This window comes from Microtus pennsylvanicus, chromosome X (assembly GCF_037038515.1).
Source record: "Microtus pennsylvanicus isolate mMicPen1 chromosome X, mMicPen1.hap1, whole genome shotgun sequence".
NCBI lineage: Eukaryota > Metazoa > Chordata > Mammalia > Rodentia > Cricetidae > Microtus > Microtus pennsylvanicus.
The window spans coordinates 127,733,320-127,751,854 of NC_134601.1; the positions used below are offsets into that span (position 1 = coordinate 127,733,320).

The following is an 18,535-nucleotide window of genomic DNA, read 5'->3' on the forward strand; positions in this document are numbered from 1 at the left end:
TAGTTTATGTGATTAAAATTTTGTTTTCTGTAATTAAGATTATTTATGTGACTCCATTACAATGACTGATTGAGCATGATTTAAAACAGCAATAAAAACAAACAATGGTTCTTACCAGAAACCAATCATGCTCAAACTCTTCTGTCTTCCTGGCCTCCAGAACCCTGAAAACTGCTTAGACTGCTTATTCTGTGGTATTTTGTTTTAGAAGCCCAAGTGAAGGCAGATATTCTCCTTTATTATGAATGTGTGCAGAACTTTGTTGAATGCTATTTTCTGCACTGATTTATTTATTTATTTATTTATTATGCATACAATATTCTGTCTGTGTGTATGTCTGTAGGCCAGAGGAGGGCACCAGACCTCATTACAGATGGTTGTGAGGCACCATGTGGTTGCTGGGAATTGAACTCAGGACCTTTGGAAGAGCAGGCAGTTCTCTTAAGCACTGAGCCATCTCTCCAGCCCTGCACTGATTTATAAAACAAAATTAATGTGATTTTTTTAATTTACTTATATGGTAGATTAGAATGATTTTTAAAACACCAACTGTGCACCTTTTAAATGTACTCCACTTATGCATGGTGTATTTTTAATATACTGGTGAATTCTATTTGTTAATATTTTATGAAGAATATATGCCCATACAGATTTCCTTGTACTATCTGATTTTGGTAACTATTAGCTGAACAGGGTGTATTGAAAAATACTACTTTTCTATTTTCTGAAAGAACTGGTGTAGAAATGTTAATTTTTTGAAAGATTTCTTACAATTATCTAGTAAAACCATCTGAGCCAAAAGATTTAGGAGCAGGAGTTTGAATTAATTTTCCTTAGTAATTATAGGGTCATCTTCCAATGGTTGTCATTAATGGGACAATCAGGTCTTTTGAAAAATGTTAAAATTACTTATCTTCCATTATCTCAAGTTTTAAATTAAATATTATGTCCTAAAACTAATTATGATTGTATACCTTCTCAAACTACATATTCATAGAGATTCTGCTTATCCTTGAAGTTACAGCTACAGTTATATTGAATTTCTTTACACATGCTTCTCCCTAAGACAATCTACTAAAATACTTAGTCATAAAGACTTATGCTTCAACTCAGTTCTGGAAAGAGTAGACTGAAATTAAGGAAACTGTCATCTTCCATTTTTAGACAGAAGCCTCTGATCTGAAGGGATCTCCTGCTTGTACTAGAGAGTAAGCCGATTAAATCTCATTTCTATTCTCTAACATGAAGCTGGTAACAGTGTTTACCCTTTCAGAGGTAGTGGGAGTTAATAGCAAAAATAAACTAGTCTACTACTCCTGCAGAGATTCTAAAATCTTGCAGTATCTTGTTTTCTTTCTATTAGAAGACATCATTCCCTGTATGTCAGACATGAATTTTCTCTATCTCAAGTTTCTCTGTCCAAAACTATCTGTGAGAACTAAAAGTAGTCATTTGGACAATGGGTGTCAAACCTGAAGAGCTTCACTCCAGACCTATAGATGTGAAACCTTGAAGATGAAAGAAATCTTAAATTGGGTTCAAATTTTTATTAGTTTTTTGAGATAGGGCCTCTCTATGTAGCTGTTTGGCTTAGAACTAGCTAGGGAAACCCAGGCTGACCTTGAATGCAGAGATCTGCACACCTCTCTGCCTTTCAAGTATGGGGATTAAAAGTGTGGTGTAGCACCATACTAGGCTTAAAACTTACCTTACTAGGTGATGTCCAGATAGTAATAAGTGTGCCCCGGGTCACAGAACTTAGTCAGGGTGTTGGTGATTTGGAAGCAAGGTTTTTTTTTTTTTTTGAGATAGGGTTTCTCTGTGTAGCCTGGGCTGTCCTGGAACTCACTCTGTAAACCAGCCTAGCCTTAAACCCACAAAGATCCACCTGCCTCTGATCACCCTGGAGGCATTCATCAGGATACAAGTCTCTGTGCTATAGCTTGGACACACAACAGGTAATCAATAAATCTATTGGATTTGAGACTCAAAATGATTTTCTAACACAGTGAAGGAGAAACGGACATGATTTTTGGAATCAGACAAATTCTGCTGTGGAAGACCACTTCAGTCTTGTTAACTGAAAACTAGGGCTAATTATCACATGGTTAGGGAAATTAAATGATATACTAGGCAAACTAACGCAATACTACCAAACAATTAATAAATGGCTATAAGAGGTGGTAGAACAAGTTGTTAAGAATACAGCTTCTAGAACAAGGCTGGTCCCAAAACTTACATTTGTGATGCTTTTTTTTTTTTTTTTTTGGTTTTTCGAGACAGGGTTTCTCTGTGGTTTTGGAGCCTGTCCTGGAACTAGCTCTTGTAGACCAGGCTGGTCTCGAACTCACAGAGATCTGCCTGCCTCTGCCTCCCGAGTGCTGGGATTAAAGGCTTGCGCCACCACCGCCCAGCTACATTTGTGATGCTTAAAAGTTACTTTGTTATTTTCTTCTTTTTGTTTTCTCTGTAGCTTTAGAGCCTGTCTTGGAAGTAGCTCTTGTAGACCAGGCTGGCCTCGAATTCATAGAGATCCGCCTGCCTCTGCCTCCCAAGTGCTGGGATTAAAGGCATGTGCCACCACCTCTCAGCTTTTGTTATTTTCTTATTGAGGAAGTTGGTTCAGAGTGCTGATGTTCGTTTTTGTCAACTTGACAAAAAAAACAAAAACAAAACTAGACAAATCTGGGAAGAGGAAATCTCAAATGAGGAACTATGTCCATTAGAATGGCCCATGGACAAACCTGTAGAGCATTTTCTTAATTAATGATTGATGTGGGAGGGCCCATAGTACTGTGGATGGTACCACCTCAATTCCTGCAGCATGTGGTCCTAACTTGTATTAAGACGGCAGGCTGAGCAAACCATGAGGAGCAATTGTTGAGCAGTGTTCCTCCATGGCCTCTGCTTTATTCTGCCATAAGTTCCCACTTTGACATCCCTCAGTGATGGACTATTACCTATACCTGTAAGCTGAAATAAACCCTTTATTTCTCAAGTTGTTTTGGTCATAGTCTTAATCACAGCAATAGGAGAACTAGGACAGAAATAGATACCAGGAGTGGCCTTGGAGCTAGCCAGAACTTATGAGACATGCTAATTATGCTGTGGATGACAGGCAGGAAAATGAAGTTGCACAAGCCCTTTGGGGCCCAGAAGATTGTGGCTGAATCACAGATGTGGAACACTGGGCTACAAAATTTGATTTATACTGCTGGATGTTGGTTTTGCTTTTATTTTATAGTGTCTATTGTGGTTCTTCCCTCTCAGATTTTGATTTTACATGAGCCCAGATTTGAGAGACTATATTTTAAAGAGAACATGGACTTTTAAAGTGTTGAAAATTTAAAGATTATGGAATTTTTAAAGTTATACTTGGTCTTATATTATGATAAACATGAGATCTTGGGAATAAACAAAAGGGAATGGTTATGGCTTAATAATGATATATTTTGTGTATCAATCAGAAAAGAGGTCAATTATGCTGGTAGGTTTTTCATCAACTTGACAGAAGCCAGGGTCATCTGGGAACAGGGAACTTCAACTGATAAAAATCCTCCATCAGATTGGCCTGCAAGTAAGTTTGCAGGGCATTTTCTTGATTAATAACTGATATGGGCAGTGCCATCCCTGGGCATGTGTCCCTGGGTTCTAGATGAAAGCAGGATGAGCAAGCCATGGAAAGCAAGCCAGTAAGCAGCATTCCTCAATGGCCTTTCCTTTAGTTCCTACCTCCAGGTTCCTACCCTGGCTTCCCTTAATAAGCCAAATAAACCCTTTCCTCTCCCAAGTTCCTTTTGGAAACAGTTTCTACCACATCAATAGAAGGCAAACTGATACAGTATGTATGGAATAAGTCAATATACATAAAGCACTAAGAGTAATACTTGTTAGCTCTTATGATTATATTCCTCCAATTGCACTTAAGCACAGTAATCAATCAAGATTATTTATATCACAAGTGCTGGGGAGCTATCAGAGAAAACATTTCCAGTCACAGAAATAAGAGCATAGCTGTAACCAGTGAAAAAATAGACCATGGAACAATGGAGTAGGGGTTACCTTGTTCTCATAACTGATCAACATGCTGAGAATAAGACTATTGAAAGCTGAACCTAAATAGGACATCTATATGCCTAAGGGTATATAAATGGACATTTATAAGATGAAGGGAATAATATGGAAGAGGGAAGGAAGGAATTCATATGACCTGGAGGAAGCAGTGAATTGTTGTGGAATAGTTTCTAACAGATATGACATAGCTGTGGCACTTGAACTCTCAGCAGCTGTTTATCAAGCAGAAGACCTGCAAAGGATTGGGCTTGTTAGTATTCTGTCATGGAGAAGGGAGGGGACCACAAGGACCCATCCATCACTAAGGATTTGAATGCAGTTGACAGTTGTTGGGGAGAAAGTGATACTTTCTTAACTGGTAAGGTACTCATGTTCTAGTAAATAATCTCCCTCCCATGCTTCTGTAAGCAGTCCTGGTTAAAATCAGTGGCCAACAAAGAAAGAAAAGACATGATAATGGAAGAGGAGATTGGAAAGAAGGAGATTAGCAGGAATGGCAAGGGAGTAATAAAGAGTTATGGGGGGGAATAAATATGATCAAAGTATATTATATACATGTATGAGAATGTCATAAAATACAATATCATATATAATTAGTATATGCTAATAAAAAGTAGCTCATGAAAACTATCGAAATCTTTCTCATTGAACTTTTCAGGACCACTGAAATGTTGTGCCTTTTATTTTCTGCTTATTTTGCTTTTAATTATGCATTTTTTATGTTTAAACTGTGTCCTTGAGATCAGGATCTTGCCAAATTCTTATCTCAGGCATAATGTTGGGTACCAGGAAAATGCCCACTAATAAGTTGCTGAATGAATGAGAGACAAAAGGAAAGTAACTTCCTGAACCCCATATCTTAACCACCACCACCACCTCCACCACCTCCACCAATAATAACATCAAGCAACAAAACTGCCAAGATAAATCACTTTTATCTCTACAGGAAAGGGAAATCTAAAAAATATATAAATTACATTAGTAACACAACATAAGAAAAAACAAGGGGAACAAACAACAGAGAAATCTGGATGATGCTACTCTAACCTATTTATAAAAAGGCCCTGCATCAGAAATCACAATCCTACCCACTTCTAAAAATATATTTAGACATGTACAGAAGCGGTGGGTTTGTTTTTAAATTGTTTGCTTTTTTGTAAAAATATATTAAAGGTGAATAGAAATCCTCTTCCCTCTGCCCTCCTATCCTACCCCAGCTCTCTGCTGGGATTGCAGATCAGAGGTAACTATCACACCATGTTCTAAACCTTGGTTATTTCCAACTCCTCTCCACCTCACTTCACTTAGAACCTGAAACATAAAAACAAAACAAAACAAAACAACAACAACAAAAACACACTAGCTTCTTTGGAAAAGCATAACTCTGAGGGTAAACTTGCTTTTCATTGGAAACAATACAAAACAACAGGAGACTCTGAGAACCCAACTAAACTAAACAAACCCCATCAGAGGCTGGGTTTCAGCTCCACAGAACCTTCTAACAAAGAAACAGAGGGAAAAGAGGCCTGGAATGGGTGGGGAGAGGGTGCTAGCAATTAGCTGCCTTTGAAAGATCAAGAGGGAGTTTTAATGGGTGAAAGGGCTAGGGACCTGTTTTTGGTGACAACAGTCAGCCTTTAGTCAGGAAGTTGCCCACATAGGGTCAGAGGCTTCTCCTGCTTCCCCCTTACTTCCCCACTACTGCCTTGAAATCTCCAAGACAAGCAAAGCTGAGTAGAAAGGAGGGGAGTAGGGACCTCACTGCTAAGGGGGAGGTAGCCAGGCCTTTTGCCTTTGGTGTGACTAAAGGAGGACTGCTTGGCCCCTGGAGTCCCCAAGGTAGAAAAAGCAAATATGCTAAAGTACCCCTGATTCCATGAAGGATGAGGGGGTGGATCTACAGAAAAAAGAAAGAAGCACAAACATAAAGATAACATAGAGGCCTCACATATTCCCTGTGGTCTGTATCATAGCTGTTAAATTCCCCAGAAGCACTAGGCAAGCTGGGGTGAGGACAAGTGGAAGGTAGAGGACACTCCCACTTGGGCAGTGCCAAAAAGGGTTGTTCGGAGGGGGCAGTCTCCATCAAGTCCAGATTGCCAGTAAGGCAAGACAAACGGGATGTGGGGGCACTGTCTGGAAAATGGTGACTATCGCAAAGGAGAAAAAAAGTGGATCAGAAGATCTGCTACTTCACAGATGGGCATCATTTCTAAATTCAGACTTGAATAGCCTATTTGCACTATGCTTGAATGTTGGTCTGTGGTCTGCAAAATAAAGGTCTGCGGGTGAAGATTTGAGTCCTGAAGTCTTCTTCAGACTAAACCTCAGATGGGGAAAGAAGCATGGAGATTCCTGATAAATGACCCTGCAGGGTTAGGTTGTTTCACCATACCCTCTCCAGAAGGTTCAGGCTGTGCTTTGTGGTATAGGTGGCAGGAGCAGGCTATAGAGCCAGAGTTACCAATATGACAGGTACTTTGGATTTCTAGGAGTTGGGTTTGTACCTGCTGGAACCCAGTTATAGCTATGGGGATAATGTTCTACAGGCCCTCAAAATATAGGCAAATTCCTGAAGATCATCATGGGGTTTCATGTGCAATCAGACAAAAGTAGTCTCTTCTGGTGAGCTAGGCAACAGTCACGATCAAAGGCTTGGGCATCTGTCTTCTTCCTCACCTTGAAAAGTAACAGGAATCTCCTTTTTTTCCCCAAAGACTGATAAAGTCAGCTTTTCTAGGCCAGTTCTGGAGATGGCCCATAATAGGGCAATAAAGGTCCTCTCCATTTTCCTCATGAAAAGAGGCAAAAGGAGATAAAGACCACAACCTTCTTTCAGAAACAAGACTGAAGGTAGGGCATACCTACTGGATTGGGAGGAAGGGGTAGGAAAAAAAATGGGTGGAGGTGGGCGGGCTTAGAGACAGGGCTGGAGTTGGAACAAATGTTGAGCACTTCATGGCAGGGAAACTGAAGGGCCCAAACTTCCTTTATGCTGCTCCTCATCATACATTCCAATTCCAATAGGAAGGGAAATTATGTGGGAGGAGCAGGAAAAGATTCTTGTCAGTTAGAAACCTCTCCCATTTACTTGCTGCTATTCATGGATATGGAAAAGGAAGGCAGGATACTCATAGCAGAAGTGAGAAAGGAAGTTGGGGATAGTCCATGCCTTTGGTCAGTCCCAATGAAGCAGGACAATGCACCTTGTCCGGGGCTCATAGGATCCAGAAGTGCCCCGAGTTGACAACGAAGAAGGCAATGGGGGTGAAAGGGGTGAAGTAGGACACGACGGGGCTTGGCTCACAGAAGTAACTTGCCGTTTCTGTGGATTTTCAGGATGCGGCCGAGTCTCTGCTTTGCTGTGGCCAGGCCCTTTTTAGGACGCTTTCCTGTAAAGGAGGGGCAAAGTACACAGAAGCTTTATGAGCAACTTTAGCACAAACTGTTCTTGCATCATCCCCTTCTTTGTTTCTCTCAACAAAGGTTCTTCATCCTTATGCCATATCGGTCAAGGAGTCCTCCTTAACTCTTTCTATTCAATGCCATATGCTTGGTTCTTTTCTGGATCGCTGCAGCAGCCATAAACACTATAGTTCTAGTTTTCTGCCCCCCCCCCCCGACTCTGAGTTTAAATAATTTTCTTTAGAAAATTCTGTAAGGATGTCAATGTGCTTCCATGTCATTCACATTATCCTGACCACCAGGGTTAGTAACTACAGTTCAGTGTTCCTGAAGGTTCCATCCTCAGGGTCTTCTTTCATTAGAAACTCCCATTCGAGTCACTCATAAATATCATAGAAAACTTAGTATCCTGGAACTACATCCATACTCTTGGGATTGGGCTCTGGCCAATTTTCAAAGGAAAAGGAGGGTTTGAATTCTCTCTCATGCCTCTGTCTCTCCACATCAAATCATTTCTTACATCTTATATGATCATAACTATTATTTCTGTTTATCATCTCTCTCATTACTCTGATCTGAGGTCCTATGTTTGTGTTTCTCCATTCTTTCCTGAATCTATGGATGTACAGACTACCTACTTCCAATCCAACCTCCACTATGGTCACCTCTCCATGACCTATTAAACTTAAATATAAGCACCTGAAGTTTGGCTTTCAGTGGTCCTTCCTGATTTAGAACAGGGAGGTTTTTTTTTTTATTGAGAAAAGGAGAAAAAAAAAACAAGTTTCCACCTCCTCCCAGCCTCCCATTTCCCTCCCCCTCCTCCCACCCTTCTCCCCCTCCTCCCACCCTTCTCCCCCTCCTCCCACCATTCTCCCCCTCCCCCCACTCCTTTCCCCCTCCCTCTCCAGTCCAGTTTGGATGTTCACCTTCCTAGATATGGACGGAGGGGGGAGGACCTAGGACTTACCACAGGGCAGAAAACCCTGACTGCTCTTTGGACTAGAACAGGGAGTTTTAAGATTGCTCATTTTAATCCCCATTTGGGTCATGTACCTTGTCCTGCCTGATTGCTCTGGGAGCCAACTGAAGGACGCCTCTGGGTCAGGAAGACTCCAGGGGCCATGGGTGTGGTGCTTCGATTTGCCTGAGCCATGCCAAAGGCGTTGGGGCGAGCAGTGTACTCATGGTCAGCAAGACTTCCTGACAGAGCCTCTTGTTTAGGCTCAGGAGGTGGCTGGGGTGAGGAGGTGAGAGGTTGGGGCATAGTAGCCAGTGTTGGTGCAGACACTGTCACAACAACATTGGAATCTTGAGGGCGAGGCTGCTCTGCCTCCTTCATCAAAGGCTTCTTCTTGATAGATTTCTTCTTTTGGGCCTTTTGCAGCTCCTGAAATACAAGCCAAGTCAGAGGGGAGATTAAAGAGTGAAGAAAAGAAAAAGAAAAATTTCTCAGAAAGTAAGGAGACAATGGTCAATAAGTTTCTGCATCCTGCCACTTCTTCCTCATTCCTTCTAAATCTATCTTGTATGGACCTGCAACAAAAGCGCTTCCAGGACCTACAGTGATTTTCTTGGCATCATCTATCCTTAACTCATCACTACCACTTAATACTACAATGGAAAGAAAATCTGTAAATGATTTCAAAGACTTGGGTTTGGGTGAGCTGTGGGTATTACTAATAACTAAATTTATACTAGCACTTTGGATACTTTGTTTACTTTATTTTCTTATTTAATTCTCTTAACAGTCTTCATTTTACAAACAACAAAACAGAAGTGCAAGGACATTAAGTAAGTTAAGCCCAAACCCTCATAGAAAAGTAGTTAGCTCAAAATGAACTGAGAGTAAAGTGTTAGCTTTGGGATAAGGCAAACCTGAGTAAACCCAGACTTCTGTTTTCTAAATTGGATGACTTTGATTAAAGTTACTAACCTTTCTGAATATCAGCTGCCTTGTGTGCTTTTTTTCAGAGTTGTTAGAAAGCTTACATAATGACAAAAATATTTAATACATGAAAGGAACTCAGCAAGGAATTAATTATTCTCTATTTCTTATAATATCTTTTTTTCCTTTTGCCGATCTTTTTCTTTCAATAGAGGACTTGACAATCTCTTAAGTCACTGAATCCAAATAACTCAATTTGGATGAAATAAATAAACATGAAGTTGTGCCACTTCTTCCAGTATCTTGTATTTCATCCACTTATTGCTCTATGGATCTACTATCCATTGTGTAGTAGATATCTGGATAATGGGCATGTGGAATCCTGAGAACCTGGAAGACGAGGCTGAGAACATGTGAATGAATTTACTTTCTGACATACTACTCAGCCACACATACCAATTCTATGAATATATTTCTTAGCTTTCTCTTGGCAACAAAAGCCTAGACCTGCCTTCAGAAGATTTGCTATGCTATGGTTACCAGAGAAACTTCTAGAGCATGAGACTAATGATATTAGTCATTGTTCTCTGACATGACATTGTCAGTGTTATGTCAGGCACTGTTCCTTAATTACTCAATACTTTTAAGGATGAGAAGAATTATACTCCCATTCTAAGGATAAAGAAACTAGGGCAAAAAGGCTTGGTTATTTTCCTTTTGTTTATGTACATTTGTGTTTTGCCTGCATGTATGTGTGTGTGAGTGTGCCAATTCCTCTAGAACTACAGTTACAGATGGTTGTGATCCACCATCTGAGTGCTGGGAATTGAACCCAGGTCCTCTGGAAAAGCAGTCAGTGCTTTTAACTACTGAACCATCTCTCCAGTCCTAAGTTATTTTTCCTAAAATTGCAGATCCAATTAAGTTTTCAAGTTGAGATTCAGAATTTGCTCTGTTCAGCCACACCCTTACCAGAAATCTCTTTTCTCGCCCATATTAAGAATGAATTCTGGTGGCACATGCCTTTAATCCCAGCAGGCAGATGTCTGTGAGTTCAAGGCCAGCCTGGTCTATATAGAGTTCCAGGACAGCTGGGAATGTTACATAAAGAAACCATATCTTGAAAAACTAAAAAGAATTCTGTTCACTTGTTCTCTGGTCTGACTCCATAAATTATGTCTTCATATCTAAATTACTTTGCTTAAATTTTCCCACTATTGCTGCTATCCTCTTTTGCATGTAAGTGGCAAGTGGACTACCTTATTATGATAGGAGCATTTTCACGTTGCCAAGTTCTTTGTTGAAAAATCTACTATCAAGGTCCCCACCAAATTAAAACTTTCTGCCTGATTGATATTCATGGTATTTCACTATGTGGCTACTTACACATAGCCAACCCATAATGATTAAAGATTGAAGGCAAACATGCCATTCTTAATTAATATCAAGTGTCATTCTAAGGAGGACAGGCAGACATACATACGCATACATACATACATACAGATACATACCCTCACTTAATCCTAAACAAAGCTCATGAAACAGTTGAGACAAAAAGAAATTAACTTGTCCAAGTAGTAAAGCTAGGACAGCTGTTCCAAAATCTGTTATTTTTTTTACATTTGTTTGTGTATGTTTGTGCATGCACATGCACACATGTGTGGTGCCATGACACAAGTGTTAAGGTCAGAGGACAACTTTCAGGAATACGTTCTCTTTTTGTACCCTGAGTGTTCTGGAATCAAATTTAGGTCATCATGCTTGGTGGCAAGTGCCTTTACTCACAGACACATCTTTCAGGCCCCAGAATCCACTTTTTAACTATTACTTATTATACTCATCTCCCAACATGAAGTCGCCAATTCAGAAAAGTCCCCTCCCCAGTCACTCCAACAGATTTATCATGTGTGGTTATTAAAACAAAAAACTTAAATTAAATACATCCCTATTTTTAATATTTAAGGACGTAAAATATCCTTATGATCATAAGTACCATGAGATAATGCTATACAAAGTACAGATGAAGATCAAAGAAATAAAGTAGTGGTAAGTGATGTGAATAGGCAGAGGAAATGCTTTATGCTACCCCATAAACTTAGGCTAAGCATGAGGCAATCTGGTATGAGGGGTAAATCATGAACACTGTAGTGGAGTACAGTTGACAAAGGATGTATACTTTATGGCACCCAGGAGATTAGAGAAAAGTCACTATGAAACAAAGATAACTTTATGTGCTATATCAAGAAGCAATATTTCCCTGGAATGCTTCTCTGTCACCCCCCAAACAACCCGAAAAACCAAAAAAATTCAACCTCTAATACCACCCCCAACTTTAAAGCCTCGTCTTTGAAGTAATTCCATCAACCAAAATAGTAGTTACTCCTTAGAAAGCACTAAGAGTAGCGTCACACTTTCATCTGTTTAACACAATAGAAAGCCTTTATTTATAAGTTACATCTTATGTGGTACTGATAAATGACAGGGGGAAATTTTAGTCAAAGAGCCACTTGTCCTGCTTGATCTCTGCTGGCTCCCAATTAACAGTCTCTAAGGCATTTTCAGAAATATTATATATCAGAATATCATATAAAACAATTCTTAAATTTCACTTATATAGAATATAATTACTTAAATATATAAGCATTTAACTATTACACTTTACTGAAAAGTCAAGTAGCATGAAATCGGAAGTTATAGGATATGAGTTTGAATCTTGTCTCCTCCATTTACTGGCTGTCTTATCCTGGACTAGTCACTTAAAAGTGAGCCTCATATTCGTCACCTGTAAAATGATGAAAATATCATCTATTGAACAAGACTCTTGGGCATATTATATAGACATTGTACATAGGTACACTTAACATTAAGCAGATGCTCAATAGTGCTCTAAGCAATAGGATATGGCATGAAGAACTATGTGGATACTGCTAAAGAACCAAAAACTTCACCTCCAAATACTCTTAGGGTTTCTGAGCATACCATATGCTAAAGTACATTGTAAACTAATGTTTTGAAGTAAAATTGATTCAGTAAAGGTGACCTTTTAGGATGAAAAATGGTGACTGTTGTTCTCTTGAGAAACAGGGGGTGAGGATCCTGGTAATAATGTTTGATAAAGGGTATAAGAAAAAACTCTTTATAAAGGGCCAAATTTCAATAATGGTGGATGACTCAAAACTTAAGTGTACTCAACTGAGTCACTTCCTCAGGACTAAATCTAAAGGCAAATGACAGATCTAGTCTTTTCTAGCTGAGGATTTTTTTCCAATATATATTTTTAGTGGTTATTTTACACATGTATGCAATGTATTTTGATCATATTAACCCCTAACTCCCCTACCTCCAAAGCCTCTCAGATTCTCCCCAATCATGTTTCCCTCCCAACTTCATATTATTTTCATTTTTTAAATAACCTACTCAGTCAAATTAATGCTGTCCATTATACATAGGTATGGGGTCTTCTATGGGGCATAGGTAGCCTACCAGGGACCATACCTGTATAGAAAACTGACTCTCCCTCCTCCTCTATCTGCAGGGTTTTATATACTTAGAAGGGTAAGTGATACCAACAAGCATACTTTTCTGGCCCCTTTTTCATCCTTAATCATGTCAACTATGTAACCTACGAAAGTAGCTTGTCATAGAGCTGGGATGTAAAGGATATAAGAGAGTCTGGGATACTGCCAGAAATAAAGATCAAAGGTTATCCATAACAGCAGGATCGTACCAGCCTAAAGGTCAGAATTTTGAGGCTTTAAATCATCAGTAGCAAGGCCACGGGTTGGGTATCAACACTTACCTGCTGGGCAAGCTTTGCAGCTGCTGCAGCCAAACCTGTCTCAATGGAGGCAACCCGGGTCCCCTCACGAACTGGACGGTCCTGCTTGGGCAGAGTTGGAGTCACACGGGCTGCAAGGGAAAAAGGATGCTTATCTACTTGCTAATTACATTCTCTAACTTTTGACTACCCAAAAGGTGGTTGTATTGGTCTTCCTGCTTCTAGCTTTTCACAAAACCCTATTTAATGACCAAAGCATACATAAATACAAATTACCTTCCTCAAACAGGCATTTAAAGTTGTTTATGTGCTTTTATGTCCTTGTTTTTTCTGGATTACCTACTTTCCCAACCTAGTTTCTGCACCTACTGCTATGGTTTGAATGCCTCCTTCAAACTCATGTAGAAACTTAATAATCATTTTAACAGTTTAGAAGGGAGAATCTTTAAAGAGGCAATTAGGTCATGATGTCAATGTTCTCCTCAATGGTATAAAGCTATTACTCTATGAATGGGTTAGGTATCAAAAGGCGTGAATTTCAACTCTTTCTTCCTCTACCCTCTTACCACATGGTACCTTCCACTTACGGGGCAATTTAGTATGAAGGCCTAAACCATGTCAGCATCATACCTGTAGACTTTCCAGCCTTCAGAACCATGAGAAAAATAAAGTTTTTATTTAAAATTTACCTAGTTGTGATTTGTTATAGCAGCAGAAAACAGACTAAACACCTTATTTTCTGTTACTCCAGACATACGGCTTCCTTATTACATACCCAGAGAATAACATTGCATTATCTTTCCCTCCATACTCATACTTGCCATCTGAACTGCCTAGAGAATGCCTTTTCCTTTTGCCTTTAAAAAATATACCTATCCCTCAAAAGTATGCTAGTAATATCTTATACAAAATGGTTGGGACCTCCCTGGTCCCAGTGCTCTTTTCTCTCTCTCCGAGTTTATAATCTGCACAAGTGACTTGATAACGAAATACTATTGAAGATTATTATATATATATACATATATATATATATACACATATATATACCAACCAATGAGTTCCTAAAGATCATGTCATAACTTTTTTTATAGTACCTTAATAATACTGAATTAAAAACAACTGTTACTGTTTATCCTTTTCAATAAGAACATTCTAGGAGAAACAAATATCCTCAGGTGAAGAAAGTTTTTCTTTACAACCAAATCCCAGCTGGGACTGAGGAGATAGCTCAGTAAAGTGCACATAAGTTAAAAAACAAACGAACAGGGCTGGAGAGATGGCTCTGAGGTTAATTAAGAGCACCGACTGCTCTTCCAGAGGTCCTGAGTTCAATTCCCAGCAACCACATGGTGGCTCACAGCCATCTATAATGAGACCTGGTGCTCTCTTCTGGCCTGCAAGCACACATGGAAGGAATGTTCTATACATAATAAATAAATAAATCTTTAAAAAAAAAAACGAACAAATAGGAAAAACAAGCATTGATGATGGATACTTGTAAGCCCAGTGCTGGGGAGGCAGAATCAGGAAGATTTAATCAGCAAGCCCCAGGTACTAGTGAGAGATCCTATCTAAAAAAAAAATGACCAGTCACATGGCTCTGCAGGTAAAAGCACTTGCAGCACAAGCTTGATAACTTGAGTTCAATCCCTAGAACCCACATAAAGGTGTAAGGAGAGAACCAACTCCACGAAGTTCTCCTCTGAGTTCTACATGCATTACATGTACATTCATAAAATAAAATTACAAAAGAAAAAAACCCAAGAGTGCTCAATAGGTAAAGCACATGTCCTGCAAGTGTGAAGACCTGAGTTCATATTCTGAGAACCCACATAGGGTCAGAGGCATTAATTAGCATTTGTGATTTCAGTGCTCTTAGAGCAAGATAGGAAGCAGAGATGAGAAACCCTGGAAGAGGATAGGTCAACTATTCCAGGTATGCAGCAGCAAACAACAAGAGATCGTGCCTCTCACAAGGTAGAAAGCAATGACAGACATAGTTCAGTATGAATGAGCAAGTGCCTCCCTAGCACTGGGATTACAAGTATGCATCATCAACGCTTGTTTCTTTTCTTTTCTTTTTTTTTTTGTTAAATTTATGTGGGTGCTAGTTGTTGAGTTCTGGTCCTCATGCTTGCACAAACACTTTACTGAGCCATCTCCTCATTCATGCTGAAATCCTTTGCTGTTCACACTCGTGTTGTGCATGTATACCATGGCACAACTGTGCAGGTGAGAGGACAACATGTGGGAGTCAGTTCTTTCCTTCCAACATGTGAGTCCTGAAGAACAAACTCAGGTTATTATGTGTGGTGGCAAGTTCCTTTACCGACTGGGTCATCTCAAATGTCACTATAACATACTTTTGAAAGGTAAGCATGTTTTGAATAGTCAGACAAAAGGAAACAACCACTAAAACATGTATATCCAAACAAACATAAACATAGAGGCAGGCAGGCAGGCAGGCAGGCAGACAGACACATACACATACAAGAATGTAAGCTTACAAATGTAGGAGTGACAGAATTAAAAAAATCCTAAATTTGCAAATCTTAATGAAACACTGGTTCTAGAAAATTGGATATTCACACAGTACCTCAGTATTACTTTAAGGGTATATGCTAATCTTCGAATGAAAACTAGACCAGGCAGTGATGGTGCACGCCTTTAATCCCAGCACTCAGGAGGCAGGCGGATTTCTGTGAGTTCGAGGCCAGCCTGGTCTACAGAGCGAGTTCCAGGACAGGCTCCAAAACCACAGAGAAACCCTGTCTCGAAAAACCACCCCCTATCACAAAAAAACGAATGAAAATTATAATATGGGTGTGTTGGCACATGCGTTTAATCCCAGCACTTGGGAGACAGAATCTAGTGAGTACTCTGTGAGTTCAAGGCTAGCCTGGTCTACAAAGTGAGTTCCAGGACAGCCAGGACTATTACACAGAGAAACCCTGTCTTGAAAAACAAACAAAAAGAAAAAAAGAGAAAGAAAATTATATACTTCTGAAATTGAGATAGCACCAACATATGTAGGTAGTATTCAAAGTATGAACTTTTGGGATTTTTTTTTTTAAGAGTTTCACTGTGTAGCCCTGGAACTTGCTATGTAGATCAGGCAGGCTGTTTTCAAATTCACAAAAAGCTACCTGCCTCTTCCGTATAGATATTAAAGGCAAAATCCACCACACCCAGCTACAAGTATGAAATTTCATGTCATTAGTAACAATTACAGAGAAACAGATGAAATCATGTGGAAGCAGGCAATTTGCAGCATTATTTGAGTTAGGAAATTAAAAGCAAGCAAATTATTCACAGTGTTTTGAGAGTTGAGTGAAAGACAAGGATAGAAAATTTAAATGATACCATAAGAAAAAAATAGTATTTTATATAATTAACTCAGTTTCTCAAAAAGTGGCAATGTCACATGAAAGCAAACAGACAAATCTAGATGATGATATTGGCTATAGAACAATTATATCTGCTTCTATAATAAAACTAACAAAACCAAAAGGAACTGTTCTAGATTAAGAGTCATTTAAAAGGTATGACAGTCAAATGCCATATGGAGTTTGTTTAGAATCCATTTTAAGTAAATCCATTAAATAAACAACGTCTTGACCAAACGACATTGGCATTTTTTATGTGATTAGAATACCATCATGTAATTAATGAATAATCATTAATTTTACTATGCATAGCAGGACTATGATTATGTGAGAAAAGCATAGGGAGAAATGACATAATAGTTGGGGTTAGTTACTAGCATTATAAAAGATAATTTTTGAATAAACCACATTCACTTTGGTAACAGGTTATGCAGGAGATTGAAACTAATTCTTTAAGGATGATATTTTGTCTGTTTAAAACATGATCTAAAGCAAATCCAGCAAAAAAATACTAACATATAACTGTGTATTACATATATTTGGGCATCTTAAATTATCCTCTACAGTCCAGTCACTACAAGGCCCTGGGTTTGGGTCCCCCAATACCTCCTAAAACCAGGTGTGGTTGGGTCCCAGCACTCAGAGGTAGAAACAGGAAGATTAGAAGTTCAAGGTCATCTATGGCTATAAAATTAGTTCACATCTAGCCCAGGAAACATGATGCTCAAAAAAAAAACCCCACAGATCTTTTGAAACATGTGTTTCTATCTCCAGGATTCTGCCAGACCCCTCCCCTCACCACACCCAACCTTTCCCCCTAGCCAGTTCTTATACATAAAAATGTATAAGCCCAGTAAGTCTGTCTGACCCTTCCTTTCTAACCAACCAGATCTAGCCTGTTTCCAACATTCTGGTCTCCAGCTTAGTCTGACCACCTCAGCCTGTGTCACTACCATTCTCTAGGCTTCTATCAAGACCTGCCCTGCCTTCCACTGACACACAGGCTCCTCCCATGCAACATCCAACCTCTCAGATGTACCTTCATACTCTAGGCTTGGACTAGGACACATCCTAAACACCAGTGCAGTCTTCTCTGTCTAACTGACTTCATTCCACTTAAGCCATTCCCAACATCTAGGTATAACTAGCCTATCTTCTACTCCAATATGGTATGCTGGGGTCCACACGGTCTGCATTTTTTTTTCTGAGCACAAACCCTGACCCAGATGTGGCCCTCTGACTGCAGAAAATTGCATAGGAGGAATGTCCTCTGTGGCAAACCAAGGCTACAAGGCAGGAAAGTTTGGAAGGAAGAACTCAGATAAGAAGGGCAAAGATACTGTTCACACAAGCTCTGCTTGCAATGCTATCTCTAGTAGCTAGCTAAACAATATGTATAAGCAGTGGGAAAAATAAAAATTGCTCATTCTTGAAGTGAACCTCTGTCTATAATTACCCTATTTTTAAGATCCCTGTGATGCCTATGGCTGTACTAGTCAAGGCACTAGTCTGTCCATATCAGACACAGAACAAAAGAAGTTTTTCTGTTCAAATCAAAAAATACAAACAATATGAAATATCATGCCCAGGGGATGGAGAGATGGCTCAGAGGTTAAAAGCACTGACTGTTCTTCCAGAGGTCCTGAGTTCAATTCCCAGCAACCACATGGTGGCTTACTGTAATGAGATCTGGTGCCTTCTTCTGGTCTGTAGGCACACATGCAGACAGAACACTGTATACATAATAAATAAATAAATCAGACCCAAAAAGATGAACATTGGATGTACTCACTCATAATTGGTTTCTAGCCATAAATAAGGGTCACGGAGTCTACAATAGGTGAATCTAAAAAAGCTAAGTAAGAAGGGGAACCCAAGGAAAAACATATAGTTATCCTCTTGGCTAAGGGAAGTAGACAAAATTGCCGGGGAGAAAATTGGGATCTTGGGGGTGGGGGTGAGATGGGGGTAAGGGGAGATGGGGAGAGAAAAGTTAGAAGGGAA

At 39.5% G+C, this 18,535-nt stretch overlaps 1 protein-coding gene across 6 annotated transcripts in view; it reads right to left on the reverse strand.

Annotated features, from left to right (window-relative positions):
* Positions 1 to 4,990: 4,990 nt before the first annotated feature.
* Phf8 (PHD finger protein 8) overlaps positions 4,991 to 18,535 on the reverse strand; it is a 98,419-nt gene continuing 84,874 nt past the window's right edge. For all 6 annotated transcript variants that reach the window (XM_075958872.1, XM_075958868.1, XM_075958867.1 and 3 more), the window contains 3 exons: positions 13,167 to 13,276; positions 8,536 to 8,869; positions 4,991 to 7,466 (listed from right to left, as the gene is read on the reverse strand). In XM_075958872.1, coding sequence (XP_075814987.1) covers positions 7,378 to 7,466; positions 8,536 to 8,869; positions 13,167 to 13,276 — 533 coding nt within the window. In that variant the 3' untranslated portion in view covers positions 4,991 to 7,377. The remainder of the gene's footprint in view (positions 7,467 to 8,535; positions 8,870 to 13,166; positions 13,277 to 18,535) is intronic.